This window comes from Zeugodacus cucurbitae, chromosome 6, assembly GCF_028554725.1.
Source record: "Zeugodacus cucurbitae isolate PBARC_wt_2022May chromosome 6, idZeuCucr1.2, whole genome shotgun sequence".
Taxonomy (NCBI): domain Eukaryota; kingdom Metazoa; phylum Arthropoda; class Insecta; order Diptera; family Tephritidae; genus Zeugodacus; species Zeugodacus cucurbitae.
Genome location: NC_071671.1, coordinates 311,750 through 338,259, shown reverse-complemented (window position 1 = coordinate 338,259; position 26,510 = coordinate 311,750). Strand labels below are relative to the sequence as shown.

The 26,510-nt window shown below is 33.0% G+C and overlaps 2 protein-coding genes across 5 annotated transcripts; one reads left to right on the top strand and one right to left on the bottom strand.

Annotated features, from left to right (window-relative positions):
* Positions 1-110: 110 nt before the first annotated feature.
* LOC105213450 (transmembrane channel-like protein 7) lies at positions 111-5,453 on the top strand. Of its 4 annotated transcripts, none has more exons than XM_011186300.3 (3): positions 111-927; positions 1,302-1,531; positions 3,294-5,453. In XM_011186300.3, exons 2-3 carry the CDS (start codon positions 1,466-1,468, stop codon positions 5,229-5,231), a joined length of 2,004 nt encoding a protein of 667 aa, XP_011184602.2. In that variant the 5' UTR covers positions 111-927; positions 1,302-1,465; the 3' UTR covers positions 5,232-5,453. The 4 variants fall into 4 exon arrangements, with proteins under 4 accessions (XP_011184602.2, XP_011184600.2, XP_011184601.2 ...); XM_011186298.3 differs by having other exon boundaries at positions 111-1,093; XM_011186299.3 differs by lacking the exon at positions 111-927 and adding an exon at positions 952-1,093 and having other exon boundaries at positions 1,273-1,531.
* A 452-nt stretch (positions 5,454-5,905) lies between these two features.
* On the bottom strand, positions 5,906-23,804 carry LOC105213451 (transcription-associated protein 1). The gene is made up of 21 exons (XM_011186301.3): positions 23,457-23,804; positions 23,119-23,304; positions 22,812-23,006; positions 22,579-22,745; positions 22,424-22,520; positions 22,227-22,365; positions 21,795-22,167; positions 21,494-21,587; positions 21,289-21,432; positions 21,023-21,229; positions 20,350-20,967; positions 18,725-20,117; positions 18,367-18,662; positions 14,811-16,421; positions 14,452-14,752; positions 14,231-14,390; positions 11,409-14,172; positions 9,889-10,425; positions 9,681-9,809; positions 6,656-7,873; positions 5,906-6,564 (listed from the first exon to the last, which is right to left on the bottom strand). The coding sequence occupies exons 1-21, from the start codon at positions 23,682-23,684 to the stop codon at positions 5,992-5,994; spliced, it is 11,430 nt and encodes a 3,809-aa protein (XP_011184603.1). The 5' UTR covers positions 23,685-23,804; the 3' UTR covers positions 5,906-5,991.
* Positions 23,805-26,510: the final 2,706 nt, after the last annotated feature.

Here is a 26,510-nt window from a genome sequence, read left to right as displayed (position 1 = left end):
TTATAGGAGACACGGTTAGTAGTGTTTATTGAAATTTATGAATGTATGTATATATATGTATGTACATTGTTTTTAAAGTTTGAAATTTAATATACATACATAACAAAATCATAAAATACATAGCTCATTCATATAAATGCAGTAAAATAACATGAGGACCATTTAAATTGAAATCTATCATTTATTAGAATGAAGTTAATTTTAAAATTTTGGCACTGTTGTATTTCACCAATTCGGACTTGTAAATCGCAAAATATGCTACACATTCAATATTTATCTCGCGAAAATATTTCAAAATATTTAAATATTTTGTGATATGGATCGTGATCCATCAATATTGCATGCTAAACGTTCAATAAATACAGGAAATATCACGATAAATACTGAACGTGTAGCAGGCGCCATTGAGGCCATCGATTTCAATTTTTTTTTCAATTACATATAACATATGGTAGACATTTTCGTAAGTGACTATTTATAATAATCGATTCAAAATATATTACTGCTACGTTGTTACATTAAATTAACAATTCTTGCACACAATACCAAAAACATTAGAAATACATTATTTTCAAGGAATAGGAAATTGCTTCAACTATTATGTAGAGTTTGGACATGAAATGGGAAGAAATGTTATAAAAAACTTGGTTCGAGAAATCTTGTCAAAATCATTGTGAAATTTTGTCTGTATCTCACTCTTTGAATATTTTGTGGCATTTCATTGTAAGCAATAGTGTATGCCATTTATTGCTTACCATAAAGAAGTACTTATGATAAAATATTTTGCCTGTCAAAATGCCTAGTAAGTACCTGTTAAAATACGCATACAAAAGATAAAAAGTTAGGATATCCCATTTATACGGCAACGCCGACAATAATAAATACAAACAAAATTTTTTATAATTGTGGTTATTAATTAGTGTTTTGGTAATGTCTGACGTTTCTAAAAATAAGCAAAAAGCTAAAAGAACTAATGGTTGGGAAGAAGCAGGTTGCGAATTTTATCAGGAGAGTTATTGTGCTGATTGGGATGGTTTCGCTAAAAACCCTATAGCAATAACTACTTTACTACCGTCAAAACAAAACAGGCTAGGTTAGAGTGTACTTTTTTATATTAGATGTAATACTAATCGGTCCAAGATGAAAGGGGTCTTTCAATTTTTAAATACAAACAACAAGAATCAATGAATTAATATTATGTTATACGTAGTTTGCTTACATTTAAACATTTGTTTATAATTATAACAATATTCATTATTATATCTATCAAAGAACGAAACATTATTTATGTGCTTGTGTAGGCACTTCAAAGAGGAATTACACCCAGCTGGATCGAAAACAGAAACTTTGCTGGCAACAGTTTCCTTCTACTACACAAAGAAATTATCAACAGAATGATGGTCAATTTTCCCTGCTGCCTGATTTATCTCAAGTCATTAATGACGAGGAGCATATTTGGGAAGAGATGTTCCAAATTAAACAGTTACCGTTATCAATGCACCAAAAAAAGGAATTTAAATTGGATTTGCAGGTAAGCCAAATATTTTAAAACTGTATATCTTTCAAATATATATGTATATTACTTCAACTCTCTCGTCTAATTTATGTGCCACGGGTTCATTAAAATATAATATGTGTATACATTTAATTCACATATATATTTCATGCAATAAGTCCTAACTAAAACAGCTGTGGGAATTACCTTCCTCTCTTCTCATCAGAAACGGTCCCTGTAAGGTTGAAATAGTTTGAGGGACATTTCTGCTCCCCTAAATACCGTTTTAATATTTTTATATTTTGTGTTTAAAAAAGCCAAACATCATCTTTGGCAAAACTCGGTACTACAATAAACTTTTCTTTACTGTCTAAAGTCATTCTACACACGCAAAAAAGTTGCTAAGAGAGCATAATAGTTTTTTATCCAGAACTAAAAGAGTTGGATATAGGGTTATATATACCAAAGTGATCTGGATGACGAGTAAATTTGAAATCCGGATGCCATAAAGAAAGTTATGAAGGTAATATTTCATACAGAGGATTACACTGCGGAGGGGCATATCTGGATGTAATGTTTTGGAAAAGTGGACCCGCCCCCAAATATGTTTTTTGTATATATCTCGCAAACCAATAAAGCTATTTTAACCAAACTTTCTGCAGTCATTTCCCTTACGTACCCCATTACACACCATAAATGGGTTAATAACTACGCCCACCTCATAAATTCTGTCAAATAAGTACCCGGAAATTCTCATTTTAAATTTTCCCGCTGAGAATATTTCAAAAAAATTTTGAAGAAAACGTCGACAAGATAAAGAAAATGGTGCTCGAAAATCGTCATTATAGTATAGTTTGCGAGAGATAGCTGAATTATTGGACATGTCTCATAAGACCGGTCGTCATATTTTGTTTCATATAGTTTGCGAGAGATAGCTGAAATATTGGACATGTCTCATAAGACCGGTCGTCATATTTTGGTTGATGTTTTGGGTATGCGGATTGGTGCCAAAAGATCTGAATTTTCTTCAAAAAGTGAATCACAGTAAGATGGCTGAAGACATGCTTGAACGCGTAAATTCCGATCCAACGTTCATCGAACGCATCATAACTGGTGACGAGACATGGGTTTTCGAGTACGACATGCAAACAAACTCTTCACACAAACTCTTTGTTCAATATTTTTATCCATAGTAAAAATCGCAACGCGCACAAAATGTTGGCTTGTTCCTAATGACGCCGTAAACAAACTAAATGACACATAGCAATAAAAATTGACAATCAGATATTTTAATGTACTGAATTCAGAGGAAATCTTTTTATTCTAATAGTGTGTCTCTGTACCAAGTTCCTCTACCTTCAGTTACCTAATTATAGGTTTTTCAAACCTTATAAATCGATTAATATGTGAAATATATTTGTTAAATGAGCATATAGTCTTGGATATAGTGGTAGTGAAAATGAGTGAAATCCGGCCAGGAATTACCCCAGCCCTCATATAATATATATGATGATTTTCTTTATTCTATATGAGTCAAATTGTGTGCTATCTTAATAAAATTACATCAATAAATTTCGAGAGTATAAAATTTTCGGTTACACCCGAACTTAGCCCTTCCTTACTTGTTCATATCTTCCTTAATAAATTATTTTGTATTCTTACCATAATATGAAGAATATTTAAAATTTATAATTGAGAAATGTAAGGGAAATATTTGCAAATACATATGTAGATAATAAACACCAGAATTTTAAACTTCATACTACTTTTACTTTTATTATATTTTCTTTTTTTATAGAGTGCAACCAAATTACGTCTTCAAGGATTTAATCAACTTAAATGGAAACATCGCAAAGCTTGGCAAAAAATTGCATTGGAGTGGTCCAAATTTAGTGCTATTATAAGATTGTGGCAGTCATCTTTAAAAGATATCGAGGGACATTTTGGTAGTGGGGTAGCTGCATATTTTATATTTTTACGGTGGCTTTTTTATCTTAACTGTGTTACATTCTTATTAATAATTATATTTGTAATAATTCCAAATATTATATCATATGAGATATACGACAAATGTAAGATTCCACAAAATTTTAATCAGACAAATAATTGTCTAACAGAAGATATTAATCGAAAAACATATATGGATTCCACGAGCGGTGAATCTGTCAATATTCTTGATATAGTACAAGGCACTGGAGCACTGGAAACATCATTGATGTTCTATGGAGGATATTCGAATAAAACAGTTGGAATTGCATTCAAAGACACCCTTAACTCTACTCAAAATGAAAAACAACATTCCTTCTATTACGATTTATCTTCTGCATATATATTCGCCGTTCTGGGTTACTTTTCAACTACGTTAATTTTCATTGTAAAAGCATCTGCCCGTGAATTTAAAGATCGTCTTATTAATGGCCGATGGCAGTTTTATCAGTACTGCAACCTTGCTTTTGGTGGTTGGGACTTTTGTATTCATAATGAAAAATCGAGTGTAATTAAGCATAAAGCAGTCTTTAATGAATTTAAAAGCTCAATTCATTCAAAACGCATTGAAACTGAAAGAAATAATCGCTCGAATGACTATATGTTAAAACTTATTATGATACGAATTATTGTTAATATTTCTGTTGCTATTACATTAATTCTCTCAGCATATGTAATATTTTTACTATTTAATATGAGCTTAAAGCAGGGTCACGGTAAATTTATCAATATTAATTATGGAGAAGTGAATTCAATTAACACTGTTAATGTTGAGGGTACGCCTACACTACAAGTTCTTGAGTTATTCTTTGATTTTGCTCCATATATTTGCATTGTTTTTTTAAATCTCATATTGCCAGCATTTTTTAAATATTTGTGTTCTTTCGAAAAGTATTCTCCCTTGTTTGTGATAAAAATAAGCTTAATCCGCATGATATTTTTAAGATTAGCTTCTTTATTTATTTTACTAAGCCGTTTCTATTATATTGTAATACCAGCCTCTGAAACTCGTGTTACGAAATCTGTTCCATATAAATGTTGGGAAACATTTGTGGGTCAGCAATTCTATAAGCTTGTTTTAACAGACTTCTTTAGTCATTTGTTCGTAACTTTTTGCTTTAACCTTCCCCGTGCTATATTAGCAATATATTTTAATAATAATTTTGTTAAATTTACTTGCGAGCAGGAGTTTGAACTTTCTAAGCATGCTTTGGATATTGTATATTTACAAACAATTTGTTGGATAGGAAGCTTTTATATGCCCTTTTTGCCAGCCTTAATTATCGGAATTATGTTTCTAATGTTTTACATAAAAAAGTTTCAATGCCTCATAAATTCGAAACCAACTAAAATTTTATATGGAACTTCACGCTCTAATTCACTATTTATGTCTGTCCTATTGATATCATTTATTGTTTCCGTAATTGTATTAACTTATGCCTTTGCAGAAGTATCACCTTCTGCAACTTGTGGACCTTTTAAAGAATTAAAAACAGTATGGGACGCACCATTATCGACTTTTATGAGAATGCCAATATTTGTCAAAGATTTTGTATTTTTCTTCGGAACGCCTGGATTTGTTATACCTTGTTTTTTTATTCTAATCCTATTACTATATTATTTTTATGCGGTTTCGGATGCCAATAAAAATATGGTCGAGGTTTTGAAAAACCAGTTGGTATTAGAAGGACACGATAAAAAATTCCTTTTAACCCGACTCTTATTGACTCACCAAGATACACAGGAATAAATTATTATAGAAATTCAAATACATATTAAGTATATACTCATAAAACTATAAGAACTTCAGTATATACATATGTAGAGGAAATACGTGATTTATGTTACGCAACACTAATGTAGAATATATTTTAACAATTGTCTACCGTCAAAAGCAACATGATACTCATTAACTACCAAAAAAAAACAAAGAATGTTTATAAATAAAGAACCAATAATGAACCAAAATAAATATCACTTTTTTAATTACATATATTGACTTACATATAAGGAATCGTTGATAACACTTAAATATATTTTAGCGTCAACTATCTTTGTAATTGAAATCAATCATTCGTCCTTTGATGGTGATATGATGATATGTTTCTTATTACATATGCGTTTGATTGAACAGAGGAGAATTATTGAATTTGATCATATTTGGATCAGTTCGGCCGATTCCATTCTCATATGTAGACGTCATATAAAACGAAATTGATTTTTGATAAAAAAAAATTATAAATGAAAGATTTTAAACGTAACTGAGGATTTAAATTTAAATTGCTTATTGAAATATATCCTTTTGATTTCAAAGTACTGAAATTATCCAAATAACGTCATTGAACAGCATGACATTGAAGTTAATGGTTACAGACTACATCATTAACGTAAATATGTCTGTCTTACTAATGAAATATATACCAATAACTTTTAAATGCGTGTGTTTTTCCTTTAATTGTCATATGAAATCCTTAAACATAAGTATAACATAAGAAGTAAGTTAAGTAATTTTATAACCACGGATGCCAAGCAGGATCCATCCGACATAAATTATCTGGATTTATTGCAGATTGTATTAAAATTGATACTTTTTTTGATTCTGTATTATCAAAATATGAAATAGCATTTAGTCGTGACATTATAACAGCCACTGCTTTATTGACCAAACCGATGGTGTTATCCATGGCGTTCATATCAATGGCAGATTCCGGTATCGGTTCGACAAGTTTATTATCGCGAATTCGTTTCTTCTGAATAGCAATTATTTCGTCTCTGAGGATCGCTTTCAGGATGGAGCAAAGTTTGTAATTTGGCTGAACAAAGCACCGCGCAGTTGCCACCATCGCTGCAGACAAGGGACCTGTTATTCCAATATTCGTTACGAACTCAGCAATATTAGGTGTAAGTCGGAACGGTACGGGTCTATTGGAGTCAAGCTCTTCCTTCTCATCGTTTATATCGAATTTGTAATATGAAATATTCATTAAACCGGAGTCTTGGTGTATATACATCATATCTGCATTCAATCTGGTTAAATGAAGAGCGTGTTCACATAAGAACGCAAGTGCTAATTGTAGTGTTAACTATAAAAAAGAAAAAGAAAAGTTCATTAAAGTACTGTATTTATTTATGCCAAAAATTTTAGTAATATTGTAATCTAGAAATTGTACTCACCATTTTCCTGAACTGCCAGAAATCGGTAGAAGAAAGAAACCTATTAAGAGCCCAATTCTTAAATAAAGTACTTTGAATCATTGTGGATTGTACTTCACAAAATATATCACACAATACTGTATGGGTGGTTTGAGTACCTCGCGACTGAACTTCAGAGAGGCGATCGTAATACTTCACAATCGGTAGATCATGATCTATTTTAAGCTTAAGACAACACTTCTTATAAATCTCTTTTAAAGAAATACTTGTTGGATTGTCTTCAGCCAAACGCATTTGTGGCGAAATCGGAACTACTCTGGGAATGGTCATGTTAAGAAAACGTCTGGCTGTTTCTTTTTGTTTTTCTAAATAATAGTTAAGCATTCGCATTAATTGCAATACACGTTCTTCTCTTCGGGCATCACCGAGTCCAGTATCTATAACAACCAAATATGGGTAAATTTTACCATTAGTACCACGAATATATAATCTTCTTGCTGCCGTGTTGTTTTTTTGAACAATCTCCACGCGAGGCATAAATCTTGCGATGCGAATATGATAATGAGACGAAGTTGGCAGTAATAATTCACCGGGCAATTCCACTTCTGCTGTTTTTTGGCTGAAGTTGGATAAAAATCGACATTTATCTTCAATGAGAAATGACGTTGGCAATTTTTTAACTTTTGCCTCTAGAGCTTTTATCCATGTTTTTAATTTTGAAATAAGGTTATGTAATTTCATAGCTCCCGGTTTGGAGAAGTCAAAATCATTTGTAAATTGTTCCTTCATTTTTTGAAATACTGGATCCTGAAATGTCACCTGAGCTCTACGCGCTATGGACTCGGAAGCCGCTGAATTTGAGGCGGATGTTGCTACTGATCCTGGTATATTTTCGATGCCAATGCCAAATGTAGAACCTAGTTTTTTAACGAAATGTAGAGTGTGCGGCGTTATTGTGGCTTCATTAACAGCACTTCTATTTTCAAATGCAATTGCATAGCATTTAATTAGGCCCTGTCGTAACTGTCTCAGTACTTCCTCGGTCCAGCTTTCTCTAAACCAAACCATTTGATCTACGATACCTTCTAATGAGCTAAGAATTGTTGGGTGAATTTCACGTTGAACATGCATTACTTTTGAGCAACGCCACATAGAAGGTGTTGCTTTAATTGGGTTAACTGTCGATCCAGAATTTGTTTGTGCATTCACTGATTGCGCGGTATTTTGACTATCGATAACCTGTAAAGAATGAAAAATAGTTAATATGACACACAATTGATTTCATACAATATTTTTACGCATTATATTTTAAATTTATATTGGTATCATCTTTTGACAAATACCGCGTTCTAGATAAAATTGAACTACCCTTAAATATCCTGTACGTACGTATGTTCCTAAAATCCAATTAATGAGTAATTTTTGCAAAATACCATGCGAAGCGTTCGTATCGCTTACCTATATTATCACAATAATTGGCATAACACTCCTTAATACCCTTTCTCTTCCCGTCATTATAATCACTATAGTTATTCCCAAAGACGTTTTCCATAATTTCCAAAAGTTGAGGCATCTTATCGAATAAATCGTACGATATTATTCTTATCTTAACTAAAACTTTCCTTTTAAGGCTTCCTACACTCAGATTCTTTTCATGCTTAAATTTTATTTTAAATGGGTAAAAAAATTTAAGCATCTACAAAAATAAGCAAGTAATTACATTTTATCAAGATAACACAAAATTTAACCCAAATATTTGACATAACGTCCACAATAATAACGAAAATCATTATATACATATTGTATATATGTATGTATTTGGGGATTTCACAGATTTTCGCCACCAAGCAGCATTATATTTCATTTATTTTTCCTAACATATCTCACCGGTTACCCATTTTTGACAGTGCCACGCTCATTTGGTACATATAATTCAAAAATTCTCGGTGAAATGGTGTGAAGCTTGTGACTTTCTAACTTAAATTCAGAATCGACCAAGCAATCGGCTTGGTATATATTTCTTTGGACATAAAGGTGTCAAGCTCGAAATTTAGAGATTTACTGGCTGTATCAAAAATGAACGTGACACCGCTCACAATTAGATCAAATCCGATACATCAGCAACTAATCGACAAAATTCGACAAACGTGTGTATGGAATATTATCTTAATAACAATAAATAACAATTTCAATTGCCAAAATCTGGCAAAAACCTCGTCCGTTTCCTCTGATCCTTACCCTTTACAATTTATAAATAAAGCAGCAATGAAAATATTGGAATAAAACTGCTGCACCAAAATTGTCAAAATATTGACGATAACGACATGAGGACTTATGAGTGCCCTTTCACCCAAAATACCGAAAATCTCTGATGCAAATTGTTAAAATACTTGCTATGGCCCACATTTAACCAATATTTCGTTTTTCTAGTGGACTTTACGTCGATTAATAACACTACGTAAAAATAAATTATTAAACAGGCATCAGGTTAACGCCAAATTAGCTCAGATTTTCCCTAACCCAATACTTTGGAGAAAACGGTCTAAATCTTGGAATAAACCGCATGTACTGAATATAAGGCCTTTGGTATATGTAATATTACCATATAAGAAAAGGTTTTGCCAACATCTGAAATAGGGGATTCTGTGCCCCGCAAATTGCGAAAATTAAAGTCCAATACCAAAACCAATATTTTCATCGCTGTTTAAATTTCTCCAGTTTTAAACACAATTTCATCACAACCATGCACAGGGTAAAATGGACTTTGATAATTCTCTTTCATCACCACAACATATCTTCAGTAAAATGGTACTACTTTTTTCTTTAAATTAAAAAAAAAAATTCGATATGATCGGTATGGTTGGTCCTTAAGTATATCGACCATTTTAGATATAGTTTTACGTAAGAAATATTCTATTTAAAAATACAGAAGCTGTGTTATCATCTCTAAATATATTGGGGACAAGTAAAATGAAAGGTATTTTACAATAATCACCTATCATTTCAAATTATATGATATATCTGTTTGTTTTTTTAATGTTCTTACCGAAGTTTGAAGTTTACCTATACACCCGGCTTGTTCAGCTGTTTTGTGCTTTTCTCTTTGCTCAATTTTCAATGTTAGGTACAACGTACGTATTGGAAAGTATACGGCTTGGGGATACAAACGGCCCACCTATAAATAGAATAATAGATCTGTAATCAGTAACTGAAAAATTTTAGTATTTTGAATTAAAAATTTGATTCAATCTTACATGACTCAATAAGTTCAAAATAACGTTACTTTCGTACTGTACTAAACAGCAAAGAAGTTGTGGAATCCAGGGCAGCCAATACGAAGGTGGTACGCCTACCACATATTTTTCTAAAGTACTCATAAGTGTACCGCTTGAGTTATCGTATGACAAAAACCACAAAACTTTTGCCAAATATTTTCTTGTTTTGCTTTCATTTTGGTGTCGACAAGCATGTAAATAACAAGTTATCGCATTAACGGCTAGCACCATTTGTTTATCTTTAAGAAACATTTGTTCCATATAATCTCCCCACATGGCCCAAGCTTTTGTTAGACCATCGTGAAGTTGGACCGCTGCACTAAAAGCTTTGCCGGCTTCTTCAGAACGTCCGATCTGTGCTAAAAGTAATCCTTTTAAGGCATAGAATTCTGCATTCATTTCTCCGGTGAAATACTTTAAATTTGTTGACTCAATTACTTCCAGCGCTTCATTTAATTCAGTTTTTCCCGAAGAAGCGGCCATTTGTAAATAACACTTCACCTGCTGGCGTATTTTCTAAAAAAAATGAATAAAAACAACAGTAAGGTTGTATGAGAGCATCCAAATAACATTTACTAATATTATTCTATCTGATATAAAATTAATAATAACAAATAAGAAAGGACTAAGTTTGAATGTAACCGAACATTTTATATTCTCGCTATTTGCAAGGCTAGGTATACAAACATTTTCTAGGGTATAAGGGTATAGAGACTAAATTAAGGTTTAGAATGATTTCATAACTAAAGTTGAACTCGAATCCACAAAAAAACTTCGAGTTAGAGAGTCTTCCGAGTTACGAAAGGTAATTTGTATGAAATTTGACTTCTATTGCCAATTCAAGGGTTCGAGTTATATAGAACTTCGAGTTATAGGGTTCGAGTTATACTAAAAAAACACGAAATCTTGTTAAGATAACCCACAATTTTACCGATATATTCTTCAATTAGCCACAGACACTGAGGTCCTCATGCTCAATATCTGGGAAACTTAAACGTTATAGTTCGATTTCTACAGTTTTTAGAGCGCTTGAATCAGATGTAATTCAAAATTGTGTTACATGGGATAAAGTATTTAACCAAATATTTTTCATTTAAGCATTTTCCTTAAATACCTGTGTACCGGTACCTCAAATACTATAGCGCTACGTTAAAAATTATTATTATCCATTATTTTTTGTTTATTTTTTCTTCAAAATAAACATACATAGGTAATAGAAAACATACCAATCCTTGCGCTCTTATTTAGTGATTAACACGAAATATTGAACTAAGAAAGGGTTAAGATCAGGTGTAGCCGAACATTGGATACTCTCCCGGTTCGTAAGAATTTAAGGCGTACATATTTTTGTACGCAAAAAACCTCTCTGGTTTATATGTAATATTATATGTATTTGAGACTAAATTAATTTGTGTATTATAATGCAAGTATCTATTTAGAGGAATTTGTTTGAATCTGTCTGGAAATAACTCTGTTATATGTGTATGCTAAGTGCTTACCTGGAAACAGTCCACAATTGGTACTGATGGTATGGTATATATTCGAGACAATGTCTCTTGACAAACTCCTGTTAAGTTATGTTTTCTGGCGATCTTTCCGAAGTAAATTATTGCTTGGGCAGAGGCATGTACTCCAAGCATGGTGTTTCCTTGATCTGACTGTTGCTCCAGATGCTGAGTGATTATTTGGTAGTGGTGCTGCCGCCATGTGAATATATCGCTCCAATGAGATAAATCGTCTGCAACTACTGGCAAACGATTTCGCCATGTCTTTACAATTGCCTTCATATCGTGAATAGAAGTATTTCGAGACTGAACTAAGCCTTGATGTATAGTGCTGGCTTCATGCAATTCCATTATTTGTTGAGCAGCCTGTAAATACTGCAAATGTATATGAGAAACGATAGATGGCAACTTTCGCCATTCCTTCATGCACGATGCCGATGCATTTTCAATATGTCTCTCAACATTAAGAAGTTGTCGATCTTCCTGATGTAATATCGCTAGAAAGCCTTTATACAAATGAATTTTATATCCAAATTGTTTTGCAAAAGACTGCTCAGTTTTAGATATTGCATTCTTCATTAAATTCCAGTCTGGTACTCTCCATGCGCTTTCAAGAATTAAAAACATATTTTTTTCTTTATTTGTTTGGGCATAGTCCAATAGAATATCCCATTGATTTAATTCTTTTGCACAGCGTATCCAATGGTTTTCCCATAGAAGCAATTCACTATTAACATCTGTGTTAATTAATCCATTGGCTTGGTCATGTTTAAATTTCGACATTGCCAAATCATAGGCTCCTTGAGCTTCTTCGAAAAATCCCATTTGCTCATAGGCTATTGCAATATTAGTCTCTGGATAATGTGCATACTTCAACCATAACCCAGCCCAAAGATCCTCTTCATGCATAGTGGCATACATTTGGGAGAGAGAATCATATATTACGTTTTTTTTCACAGCAGCGAATGTATCGTTCTGATCTGATTCTGAATTCTCCGGGGAAATTTTTCTAGTACCATGATGGAGTTCTTCTAGTACTAAAGTCATTCTGTGCCATAAATTGTGAGCTCTTCCTAAATAGGACATTAAATACGGCGGAATATATATAGGAGGATCACATTGCATCAAACTTTCTACAAATGTATTAAGTGCACTTGGAAAGCAATCCTTTTGGACTACATTACTACCAGAAGAAAGAAATGGAACAAGTTCTCTTGCAATTAAATGCTGTTGTTCCTCATCAAAAATTGTCCACAACCTTGGAAAAATTATTAACCACACGCTTTCAGCTAACTGTATGTCCATATGGCATAGTTGAGCAATAGCTATTATTAATTGTTCCGTATTAATTTTTCGATTAGCTTCTAAAAACTCGATTTGCTTGTTTATAAGAATCTGCAATTTTCGCTTTGGATTTTCTTTATCACTATCATTACTGCGGTTAACACTCCAATTTGCTTCAAGATCGTTATCAAAAACATCTTCTTTGTCTTCAACTAGCGTAGTATCAAACGATTCAATCTGGGATGAAGTATATATAACGAAGTTACTTTTGTCCTGACCTTCAGCAAGATTTATAACTGATTTAATACTAGGAACTTTGTGTGCTTCGCATGAATTTTGTATTTGCGTCATTGTATTGGTGGTCAACACTAACAATTCAATGCACTGTTTTATCCAATAATGTGTACCAATAGAATCCCATGCTTGTGAACATATGATGTAAAGAAGTCGATCGTGAAGTCTTCTTCTCATCGATGCATCTAAGATCTCAAAGAATTTTGATCTTATTTGTGGATCCTGGCATCGTAGACCGGTTAAAAAAGCACCTTCCAGTTTAGCTGTCAATTCAGTTTGTTTATAATATTCATCTCGGTATATGTAGTTGACTATTTCTAAGAATTGTATATTCAATTTTTTTACATCTGAAAATTTCTTCTCTAAATATTGCATAAGCTTAACTAATAATATTGATTTTTCTCTTATAGAAGGTATCTGCATTGTTGGATTTTGTTCTTTCGCTTTTATCCATTCATCGAGCATTTGTATTATCGATTCCAAGACATTGACGTCTAAGCTTTTCTCAATAAGATTAACCAGAATATTTCCAATAAATAATTTTCGCACTTCAACACCCATAATTATTATTCGATTTTTTATTAAATCCAAGGACAAGACTAGTAATTCCACGTTATCCGCATTGGTTGCCATAGGTTGTCCATTGCCTTGTGTATTCAGATGATCTTTTGTCAATCGGTTCAATACTCTAATAAATTGCAACATAAGCTTGTCTATATAACTTGGGTTGTTTGATGAACAGGCTTTTAATACCATTAGGGTTCCAAATAAAGAAGGTGGATTGGGTTGAGGGCTTTTTTCGTATAAAGTCAAATTGTCAGCAATCATTTTGCTTATAGCACTATATAATATGTCAAGGTCATCGTGTTTATGATTTATATCTGGTGGGAAAATTCCCATAAGCCTTGTGAGAAATGCATTCATAAGACGAACTATTCGTGTATTTTGATGAATAATACAGCTTGATAGCCCTCTTTGGATAGGTCTTATTGTTTGCAATAGTTGATCGGAGGGTAAAATTGTTGTTAAAAATGTTACAAAATCTAATCCAGTGCAAATATTACTCAAATTTGGCGTTGGTGTTTCAATAGTCATAAAAACCTTATCCAGCCAATTAAGCTTAAGTTCGAATGGTTGAGGCCATTTATTTTGCATTGCCGATTTTAAAAGTATTATGCATCTATAAAAAATAATTAATAAATCAATATAAAATTAAATGGAAAATGGACATATCATACTTCCGAGATAATCCCTCGCCGGGAGAAATAACTGCAGGTTGATTGTCGTTTACTTGGCAGGCAAGACGAATGAGAAAATTAAGCACTGTGTCACAATGAGTTTTTTCTAACGAACGAAAACCGTCATCTATCTTTTGATTTTGAGAAATACCAGATGCACCTAATATATACAAAATTTAAATTATCACAAATTCGTAATTCTATAGAAATTATTATATTACTTTGGCTTATTTGATTTCGGGAACCATCCGTGACAATAGCTTTCTTACGTTGTACATTCGCTTCATCAGATACACGCTTATTTATACTGTCACATACCGTTGCACTCTCATCACCATTTATATCCTCTGATTTTGGGTCCTTCTCTTCATCTTTAATGCGTTGTCCCTCCCATTTAATAATGACGTCAGCGATATCTACAGCAAGTTTTCTATGTTCCAAAGAGGCAGTAGGAGGAAACCCAAGACGTTGCATGTAGTTAATAAGATGTTGCACTAAGTGATGACGTACAGGGTAATAAACCTATAGTAGAATTTTACATAGTTAAATTACTATCAGAAATTATTTTCTTTCTTTTTACCTTATAATGTCGAACAATCAATTGAAGAATATGAAATAGTTGCTGCATGAGATGGCCTTCTTCAACTATTATTTTTTTTGTCCAATGCGTCAACATAGTATTGCCGTCTTCCATTCTTAGAGGCATTGCGGGAGTTAGAACATCAAGCGCCTGCCGAACGACAGGTCTAGCCTCAAGAGCATGACCCTTTAGTAATGAAAGAAATACTTGTAAAACGATCTTTTTGTGTATAGCTAATCGTGCAATTATATGGGCCAAAAGAAGATGTCCATGGTATCGGGCTGTTGGGTCTACGGAGCTTTTACTAAGTAAACAAGGCCAAGCAAAGGTCATTAGACGGCGAAGTTTGTTACCCTGTCGTTTGTTATTAGCATCACCGTCATGTATATGCTGTGAAGCTCTTTCTACAAGTAAACAAGCGAATTGTAGTAAAGCGATTCTGACTGCATCCTCATTGGCATACGGCTTATCAGGGTCAAAAACTTTGCTGATAAACACAGATACTACATTATTATCGTCGTCAGTATACGATGTTGGAGGCGCCCCTATCAACTTATTCCCTTCCCTTTTATCAAAGCTTACTACGAAGCATGGTATAAGCAAGGCTGTTATTATTTTTGCCTTAAGATCTTCAGAAAGTGACGTTCCGTTAAACTTATCAACAAAGTGGAAAAACGCTTTTCTCTTCCAGTCTACGGTGTAACTTTGAGCCACAGTATTTTGTAGAAATTCTCTTAGAAAATTAAAATCCGGAATAAAATGTAAACAAAGGGCACGTAGCAGTTGGAATAGTAAATCGATATCATTGGTGTTGTGTGAAAAATATTTTAATAATATCATTCCAACTAAATGCCACAAATCACAAGTAACATTATCTTTACATGTGCTATATAAATTTGACTCCCACAACTTCTTCAATGCTAACACAATGTCCGTTTGTGTAGGAATCCACTGATCGTCCTTTTCCATTATTGTATGTACTAATAAAACAGCTTGATGCAATGCTTCATATTTCTGTGCCTGGTCAAATTGTGCATTCGAATTCAATGTTCCATTTATAAGTTTGACCAAAGTATTGCACTTTTGTGTTTTTATAACAGACCGAAATGGTTGGCCACATTTGTGATTTAATAAATATAAAAAGAACCTATTCCACTGGACATTTACTATAATACCATCGGACAAAAATAAATCGACGGTTTCGGAAGGGAATCGAAGTAAAAATTTCACCAGAGGTTCGCGATACGGACTTGACGATTCGATCATCAGACTTTTTTCAGTTTTCAACACAAGCTGACAGAGACTGTCAATGTATTTAGGTGAAGCTGCTGTTATTTGATGAAACATCTCAATTAAAGTAACTACTTTTTGTTCATATTCATCGCGTTTTGAGATCGTAAAAAAGTTTCCGCCTTGATTAGTACTTGATTTGTGCGTTGTAATTGACATTTCCAAAATTTTTTGGCAATGTTGTAGTATTTGTTCGCTTAATTTTTCATTAAACATTTGAGGAAATAATTGTGTAAAATACGAAAGCCTCTTCGTTGCAGTTAAGGAAAGATTCCGATGATCGCCTAAAGTCAAAAGTAATGGTCGCATGCCAGCATGAACCTGTAAATATATATACGTATATTTATATAATAAGCACCTTATTTTTAAAATCACTTTACTTGAAACTAAATATAAAATATTTATTTAATGGGATACTTTCTTTTGCATATGGTAAAATTTTTTAAGTAAAGTAAAAATGTAACTCTAAATTAAACTGTTCGAAAATTAAGATATTTTTTATTACACTGTACAAAACTTGACTGATCATTAGATCAAACTAATTTTTTACGGGAACTTGAGACATAAGTAAAAAAGAGTGAATTCTCCGATTTCCGATTTTAGAATCGAAATATTTGGTTTCGTAGTTCGGAAAAAGGCAAACAAAACTTGCTAAGAGAGTATTATAGTTTTGTCATAAAACTGAACGAGTTAGATATAGGGTTATATATATCAAAATGATCAGGGCGACGAGTTAAAATCCGAATGTCTGTCTATTTGTTAGTGCGTCCGTGCAACGGATAACTTGAATAAAAATTCAGATATCTTGACGAAACTTGGCACACATGTTCCTTGGGACCGTGAGAGGGAAATTTGGAAAAAAAGATCGCACTAGTAAGGGGCATATTTGGATGTAATTTTTTTGGGTAAGTGGGCGTGGCCCCGCTCCCAAATCGGTTATTTGTATGTATATATCTCGCAAACCAATAAAGCTATATAAAACAAACATTCTGCATTCGTTTATTTTAGCCACTTCTTAATACAGTCCAAAAATGAAATAACCACGCCCACTTCCAATACAAAGGTTAGGTTGAAAATTACTAAAAGTGTTAGTGAGTTAACGCACTAACTAAATAAAACTTTACACAAATACTGTATATGATCTGTGGCATCACTTGAGAAAAAATTGTCGAAATGGGAATATAACTTTTCAATGCCCCGGATATCGAATATGAAGAATGGAAGAATTTTTCACCGAAAATGTCGGTAAATCTTTCAGATATCTCAATTTAATTCAGAGGAAATCGTTTCCTTCTAATAGTGTGTATCTGTACCAGAAATGGTTAATATCGGGTCATAAATTCCCCTAGCTCTCATATAGCTAATTATAGGATTTTCAAAATAGCTATTAAGGCCAGCTTATAAATCGGTTAATATGTGAAATATCGTAGTTTGGCTACTTAAGTGAGCATATACTCTCAGATATAATGTATGTTGGTGATGAAAATTAGTGAAATCAGTTCAGGAATTACCTCAGCCTATATACTATATATGATGATTTTCGTTTTCCTATTGGCCTTTCCTTACTTGTTTTAATAATTATTATCAATTACAGGATATGGGTACTAAAAAATTCAAAATATAGATAGATACAATCTACCCAAGCTTATACGACAAATGATATGAAGTCAAAATCAGACTTTCAACAAAAAAAAATATATATCGTAAAATACTGGACACCACTGAATTATGAAATATGAAAGAAAATGTAGATTATGTCTATATTTTAGTTTGTTTAGTAACTTTATCCTGTAATTAATAATAATTATTTTAAAACACCAAATATTTCGATTTTGGAGGAAAAAAAATCGGAGAATGCATTTTTTTACTTATATCTCAAGCTCACAAAAAAATTAATTTTGTCCAATATAGTGTTATAGATCATATAAGGTTTAGCTAGTTTCGTCAGTTGAGCCGCACCATATTTTACTTAGTAAAATACTGAAAACATTGTAAATGTAGTATTAGGTTAGTTGTGACGTCTTAGGACGAAATGACGAATGATCACTCACTTTCATAATTATTTCATTTCTGATACTATAAAGCATTTGTTATTATTTATTTTTGTTATTAATATTATTTTAAAATTAATGTAGATATTAAATATAAAAAATATCTAAAACCATTTTCAAGTTCAATAAAATATGTTATAGCCCGTTTAAAGACGAAGTATATTATTATATATATTATAGTCTCTTTACATTGGTAAGCAATTAGTGTAACTTACCTTTTCTTTATCGATGTGAATTCCAGAAATAAAAATTTTGGTGCAATTAAATGCTGCTTCTTGTAATTCCTCTTTGTTGCTCTCCATTACTTTAAAGAGGATATTGACAATTTTTTCTTTACATTGACTGTCAGTTATGTAATGACAAGCAGCCAATGCTTTTAAAGCGCTCTTTCGTAGAGGTATAAGATTCGGGACATTTTTGTAACAATCCAATTTATTAAGAGTCGCATCTTCCGCTTCGCTAAGTGTTAGCAACTCATGAAAAAACAATCTATGGTAATTGTTAGTGAGATCTAAAACAACAAATACAAATAATTAATGGTATAGATGATTGCAATGTGTATACTAATCATACTTATCGTAAAAAGCCTTGGTTCCAGAGTAGTGCAAAAGGTATTGCCTTCCATTAAACCAATTTGTGCGTTCGCAGGCTGATGTCTTAATAAATGTTTTTTTGGGGGTATTATATCTGCTAAGACCTCTTTATGCGGATCCATTATCTCATAAACGGTTTTCTTTTGTAACTTAGCAATGAAATTAAGTGAAGACATCGCTTCTTCTCGAACCAAGGCATTGGAGCTTGTTACTTGGCGAACGAGCTCATGAACAATTTCATACATTGCCTTATTTTGAAAAGTAATTATTTCCTCATTATTGTTTTCATTTTCCAGAGGTACCATGCATAATTTTAGCATGTTTCTCAAGTTGCTCTTAGCCACATCTATAGCACCGCTCGATACTTCACATTCCAAATCCATTAAAACGAAAAGAAAAGCTTTTAAAAATGTAAATAGGTGCTGATAAAGAGATTTCAATGACATATGCTGATATAAAAATTGAATAGCTTTGCATCCGCCCACTTTAGCATACCATGGTCGCTCGTAGCACAGAGCAGTCATTTTTTCAACGAGGTATTGAACTAATGGTAATCGGCAAGCTCTTTCTTTTGTCCCCATTATTGTGCTTGCTGTCTCCAATATGAGTTCCATACAGAGATGACCGGGCTTGCACAACTCTTTTTCCTCATGACCCATACATACAGCAAGAGCATCGATTAGCACAAGTGGATCAACACCTTGAGAACTATGGTAATGCTTATAAGGAAACGGACCTGCCTCTTGAGCTATTGCTACCATAGTATAGTGGCGGACGACAGCAACCATAACTGGGAAAACTGATTCGCGTAGCTCTTTTATAGCGGAAGCCACTAGCATTCCAGTCAATGCTATCTGATGAGTTTTACGTGAATTATCTTCTTCTAATTTACTTTGAATGATTGGTGAAATCATTATGTTTCCTTCCCTGAAACTTGTATGTAAAAATAGTTTCTGCAAAGTATATTTGTCATCATCAAGATTAATAGAGGCGGCTAAAAAACAGCGAATAGTTTCCCAACTTTGCCTTCTGTAAAAATCATCTGTCGTCTTAAAACTAAGAGCCGTTAGTGCAGTTTCAATAGCCTTTTCTACAGGGAAATCAATAGGTTTGTCGTGATCCTGAAAATAGGTAATAACTGCAGTGGGTACCGCATCGTTTTCTCTAAACTGCAAGGTCTGTGGCTCAGTCATCATTTTTCTATTTCCTCCGCCAAGTTTGCCAAGTACACGAAAAGCAACAAGAGCAGCATTATCTTGATTTCGGAGCGTTCGCCAAAGAGCTTGCATTAATGACGCGCGAACAGGTTGAATGTGATCATACAAGAAGTCTGGTTGTAGATTGTCTACGCAAAGTTCTAATGTTCTCAAGCCCTAAAGAGAATGGTAGAAAATATTATAACATCATTATTTCTATGGATTAATAATACCGTATATGAGACAATCGATTTCATTAACAATAATATAAAAATCTAAATAAATAAGTTGCTATCTTATTGTCCTCCGTGACGTATTCCACTTAATTATTTATTTAATGCAACTTTAAAAATAAGGGTATAATATTTTTGAGTACAACGAATTTGGAATCAAACTATTTTAGAATTACCTGACTTATTAATGTTGATGAGCCATTAAGTGCCGAAACTAAAGGATCCATAAGCATTGGCAAATATGGTAACAAAGAAGATAATCTAACAGGCACAGTCAAACATAGCTCAACAAAAAGGTCTTTCATGTGCTGTTTGTGAAATCCACTTTGCAAACGATTTAATCCTTCTAGTAAATTTGGTAGTAGCGGCAGAAACTCTTGGTATAACAAATCGTGGCTTCCTCCTCCAATTGATCTAAATAATGCACGTAATAGTAGGAAATAGTTGTATGGATTTTCCGCCGTTAATGCTAATTCCATGGATCTGTTGACAATGTTATGTAAATGCGGACGAAGCATCTGCTCATTTTCCACCGGAAATAAACTAACACTTCCAAATACCAATTTAAACAATCGCAAATATAAAGGTGAACGATCAATATTTGAACCCATTTCATCCATTTTTCCTAACAAATACTCAACAAGGACAGTTGCAAACAAAGGCGATGTTGTTGGATTTGCCAGGAATGAATTCGCAACAACTTGAAGCGACGTATTTTTAGAAATCCGATCGACCATAAAATCAATAGTAGTTGCGAAAACTTCTTGGAAATTTTGAGGATGCATCATTAGAAACTGAAAAGATATTTATTAATTCAATGAGTCGCGGATATTTCAAATATATAATTACAATTCCACTGAAGTGTTCCAAAACTTCTTTTTCCTCTTTAGTTCTTGGCCCCTGGTTAGATGTTCTTTGCTGATTATTAGTAGCGATGCTTATTGTGTATATATCCAAAGCTTCCATTGCCCAATAAACCAAATCAATATAAATTTTAAGCTCGCTTGAATCGAATAACTTTTCCTGATTCGTTTTCACAACGTCGGCGCAAATAGGCTTTATATAAAATATCATATGTCTTATGAAAAATAAACAAATATATTAATTGTCTATACCTTTGCACTTATGAAGCCCCAAGTAATAGTTTTTGCACCACCAACCAATGTTTTTACTAAACCTCGATATTCCACTATATTAGCAGGGCATATCAAGGGACTTCCAATATTCATTTTCATTGATTGGTCACTAGGTACATTTTCCTTTAATCAATAATATTTATTAAAACAAAACTTATTAAGTTTTTATAAGGATATCACTCACCGTAAAACCATCCTTGAATTCATAATTATTGTTATTGATTGAATTTGAAGCTCCTGGTGATAAACTCGATGTCTGTGAGGATGACTGACTCTTCCTAAAATTTTATATAAAAAATTTATTACAACTAAAGATTTGCAAAAATAGGTTATGAAGCAGAGTTGAAAGATATGTATAATGTATATGTACATATATGAACAAAGTAAAGATTTTTAAATGTGATATACACATTAAAATAATTATAGTGAATAAAAACATCAGAATATTATTACTACTGTGTAAATTATAGCTTAGAAAAACTCACCACTTTTCAATGATTGGAGGCAATAGAATTTTTGCAATAGTTTTGAATTTATAGGCAAATACTTTTAATAGTGAAACCAGTATGTTTCTTGCTTTAACAACATCCATTTCACTGTGTTGCCTGATACAGTCCACTAAGTTTAACAATAATTTACAAGACATTGTTTGTATGCCTGTTGCAAGGGACTCGTCATGCACATTTTTTGAAAACAAATTCACTGCTTTTTCTAGCACATCCAGAGACAAACTTTGTCTCACATGGTGAGCTAAATCCGCCAATGTTGAGTATGCCAAAGGCCTAATAGATTCCAAAGTAACTCCTTTACCAATTAGCAAATCTTCATTGAACAACTTCTCAATAATAGGGACAAATTCTAAAAGAACAGAGTTTCCATATATTAAATAAAATTAAAGATTGTAATATATGTTTTACTTTGTCGAAGATCCGTTGCAAAAATGTGGCGAGCAGCTATCAGCAACTCTTTCCTCAAATGAGCTGCCTCTTTTGGGCATAGCTCCATTAAACTTAGCATTCCATTCGTAACTGAAGCTGAATGTGTGAGTATTAGGTCCTAAATGTGTTTATTTTTTATCAAAAAAATTGAGTTTCTTATTCCAAAAAGGTTTTACCTGAAATATCCGTACAATATAGGCTAAAAATGATAAAGTCTTAACTTGTGCACCCATAAAATCGACGAATATCTCTTTATTAAGGTCAGCAGAATTTCTAAAAAAAGATAAACAATAATATTACTGTTTTTTATAACTTAAATATCATAACTTACCTGTGTTGAAGAGAAGGTTGTAAGTTTATTGTAGTCATAATTAAGGGAATAAACTCAGAAACTTCTTGATGCACCGCAGCTTTATATATTTGGTACATTAGCACAACGATTATGGGCAACTCTTGCAATACCCTTAATGACAATACCCCTTTAGGCAAAAGATTAAACTGAAATATTTTTAAAATCTATAACTTAATATCTATACTTAAGTGAGATTGGTTTAGTAAACTTACTACTTGTGGGGGCGCGTCTTGTAAATTTTCCACATTTATTACCCTTGGAGCATATGTTATTGATAATAGGTGGTCGATGTTTAACTCTTTAAGATCTTTTACTCGCATCGGCTGCTGCTTCTGTTCAAAAATTTTATTCATATGGTTTGGTAACTCCGTATATATATCCTTTACATACGAAAGAAAATGTTGAACCTGTGGAAAAAAAACTTGGTCTATAATTTCACATACATATTTCCCAGGCATATACAACCTATTAAACCCGTTGTTCAATAAGGCATATAATATGCATGTGACCGACACTCACCTCTGGATTAAACGATGGTCGAAAATGTTTATGCAATTCAATTATAATTCTTAGACTAACCAATACGTTTTCTTCGTTATCACTTCTTAAAATCTTGAGCATAATTGAAATTATGGGTTTTACATGTTGTCTTAAATTTTCACTTATTGGTAGTCGGTGTATCATTTCCAGTATCAATTTTCTTATCTACAATTAAAATATAATTTTTTGTTATGCTAGTCTTAGTTTTAAAATATTATAAGATATTATAAACTTCTTCACATCCTTTCGGACATTCGGGCTGCCGGAACAACCCGTTTGCTTGATCTATTAGAACACCAGATATATGTATAACTTACATGTTGAGAACTATTTTCTTGAATAAACTGTGGCTCCCCATCTTGCAGTATCCTTATAAACACTTTCAATGCTAGTTCTAAAAATGCAGGATATGATGGGCTTTGTACAATGAGTTCAAAATGTTCACTTAGTTCTTGTGCAGCTTTAAACTTGATTTCCTCCTTTGCGGCAGGATCACTTAATATATTAACATAACTTCGAAATGTGTTAAATTCATTTTGTGCCATTTTGGCAAGAATATCAATATCTTTTTACAAAACTGTTTGATAAATAATGGAAAAATTAATGCTGCTGCAAATTTATTTAGTTTACTAATGTTGCCAGTTAATTTACTATTTTAGTTATTCTATGGACATAGCTAAATGCTTCCACAAGTCATGATTGTTATCTGAGTATATCTAAATATAGTCAACATTTTCAATGGTGTGCAATAAGATTGTCAAGTTATCAAAATAAAAATAAAATCTTCAGCGTTAGGCCGTAGTTCCTCTGGCAATAATTATTACCTACCGACATATTTAGTAGTAAATATTAGGTTTACAACTTTGCTTCCGCCTTTTTTTTGTAAATTTAAGGCTTTTTTTGTATAAAAACAGTTACATAATTGGGCTCAAAAAGTGACATTTTCAGTTGAGAATACATTTGGGATGCAAACAGAACTCTACAAATATTTTGTTGGGTTAATCTTGACACAAATGTCCAAGATCGATATAAAAAAAATCGATTTAATCGACCATTGCTTGACCCTGGGGACATCTATTGTAAAACGGTGGAAGCAGGTGTAGACCTAATAGGTCTATTATCGGTAGCAGTATTAGAGGTGGAGGAACATCGATGTCCAGGGGCATCAGGTCTATTATCGGTAGCAGTATTAGAGGTGGAGAAACATCGATGTCCAGGGGCATCGATGTTTTTAGCGAAAAAATCGATAAAACATCGATGAAACATCGACATTTTAAATAAAAGAAATTAGCAGTTATTTTAGTTTATTTGAACTTTATTTTGATTTGTGATGTTTAAAAATTAAAAGTCAAATTTTCAACAAAAAATATCCATTTTATTAATACTTATTAAATAAAAAAGAAAACGAAAAACAAATTAAAATAAAATTGTCTATGATATTCATGTTCCACTTCTTTGGTATATTATCCTATCCTTAGTTTGTAAATAAAAACTAAAAACAAAAACAAATTTAATGTCAATGTTTCAATATATACATGGTCCAAAGAAAATATTAGTTCTTTAGGATATTGTGCTATCACTACTATACTATTGCTTATTTTACTATCCTTACTTACTATCCCTACTTTACTATCCTTACATACTATCCCGAACTCTACTATATATATTTACATATAATTAACATGTTTGTTTTTGTTTAAGAAGAGGAGCTTATCGACAACGGTCGATGATAGCCGCGTGCGACGCTCACTTATAAGTTGTCCAGCTTTACTGAAAACTCTTTCAGATTCGCACGAAGATGCGGGAACGCAGAAGTATTTTTTAGCTAACGTTTTAAACGCGTCGCCATCTGTAGTAATCTAAAATATAATTAATACAATAAATTGGAAAAAATATGTTATTGCATAATTTCTTACCTGCCAGTACGCAAGAGGGTCACATTTTTCAGGCTGGTTCTCCTTTTCAAAATGCTGTCTCATCAGGATAATGGCATCTGCCCAGGAAGAGTGCACCTTGTTTTGGCTTTTGACTTGTAGAAATGAAAATCGGCTTGGTTCCTGTGTTGGTGATGTAGTGGGTTTGCAGGTAGTTGTGTAAACAGTTCATGCTGCACAGCTTTGACACCTTCTTCCGCATTAAAGGGATTACAAAATCCGTGCTTCTTAAAGCGGGGATCTAGTATGGTAGCAATTCGTGGTATTGTGCGTGTTTCATAGCTTGCGAGCCTCTTGGTAAGACTAAACTTGATGGTCGTCATGTTTTTGCCTTTTTCTGTGTTGACTTTAATATTGTTTATTTTATGATTCAGTTCGCATATGACAGGGATAATTATGGACGCTGATACTTTTGTGTTTGTAGACACAGAAAGCGTCGCCTCTTCGAAGGGGGATAGCAACTCGGATATATCATTTAAAATATCCACTTCTGCTGCTGAAAACGGCAATGGAGCGCCACGAGAAGATACCAAAGCTAATGTAATAAATTCGTTTGTCTTCAGTATGCGCTTAATCATTGCGTATGCGCTGTTCCAGCGAGTTGGCATTTCTTGCAGAAGAGAATGCGGATTGTCCCCCTGAGCTTCCTTAAATTTCGAATATGCGATCTGGCTTCTCTAAAAAAAGCCAACTACCGACTTACATTTTGTAAGAATTATGTCGAAATCGGGCAATTTTAGAACATCTTGCATAATAAGGTTGATTGTGTGCGCTACACAAGGCAAGTGATTATACTCAAGCAACTCACATGCTTTTAGCATCGTCGCATCATTGTCAGTCACAACACAAACAACCTTATTCACCCCAATCATCAAGCACGTCCTTTAGTGTTTCAGAAATATTAATAGCATTGTGATTGGTAGTGTCAAGAAGTTGCCTTGTTGCTAAAATTGCCGACTCCAACGTAAAACTATTTAAAACAAAATGGCACGTAACTGCAATATAACCTTCGTTTGCTTTGGATGTCCACAAGTATCGCATCGATGTTTCTCCACCTCTAAGCAGTATGCTATCTTTATAACACCATTTGCAAAATAGCGTCGAGAACACATGTTTGTGCTATTGAATGAACATGTTAAAACTTTTAGCAACTACATAGATGTGAATGAAAAACTCAATAATATTGCAAAACTTGTTTGCCGTTCATTAGAGGTAACAGTTGTAACCTATAAATTTTCAGTATAATTACTAAAATATACAATGATAATGGGAGAATGATAAGAAAGCGAAATTAGCAAACAATAGATTTATTTAGTGCTATAAGTACATCTACATATTTAATCGAATTCATACACGAACGTCATTTCAATGTTAATCGTTATTGCCTTCAATTTGAACGTAATAGGGCCCTTACACCACACAAAATCATTGCGCAAA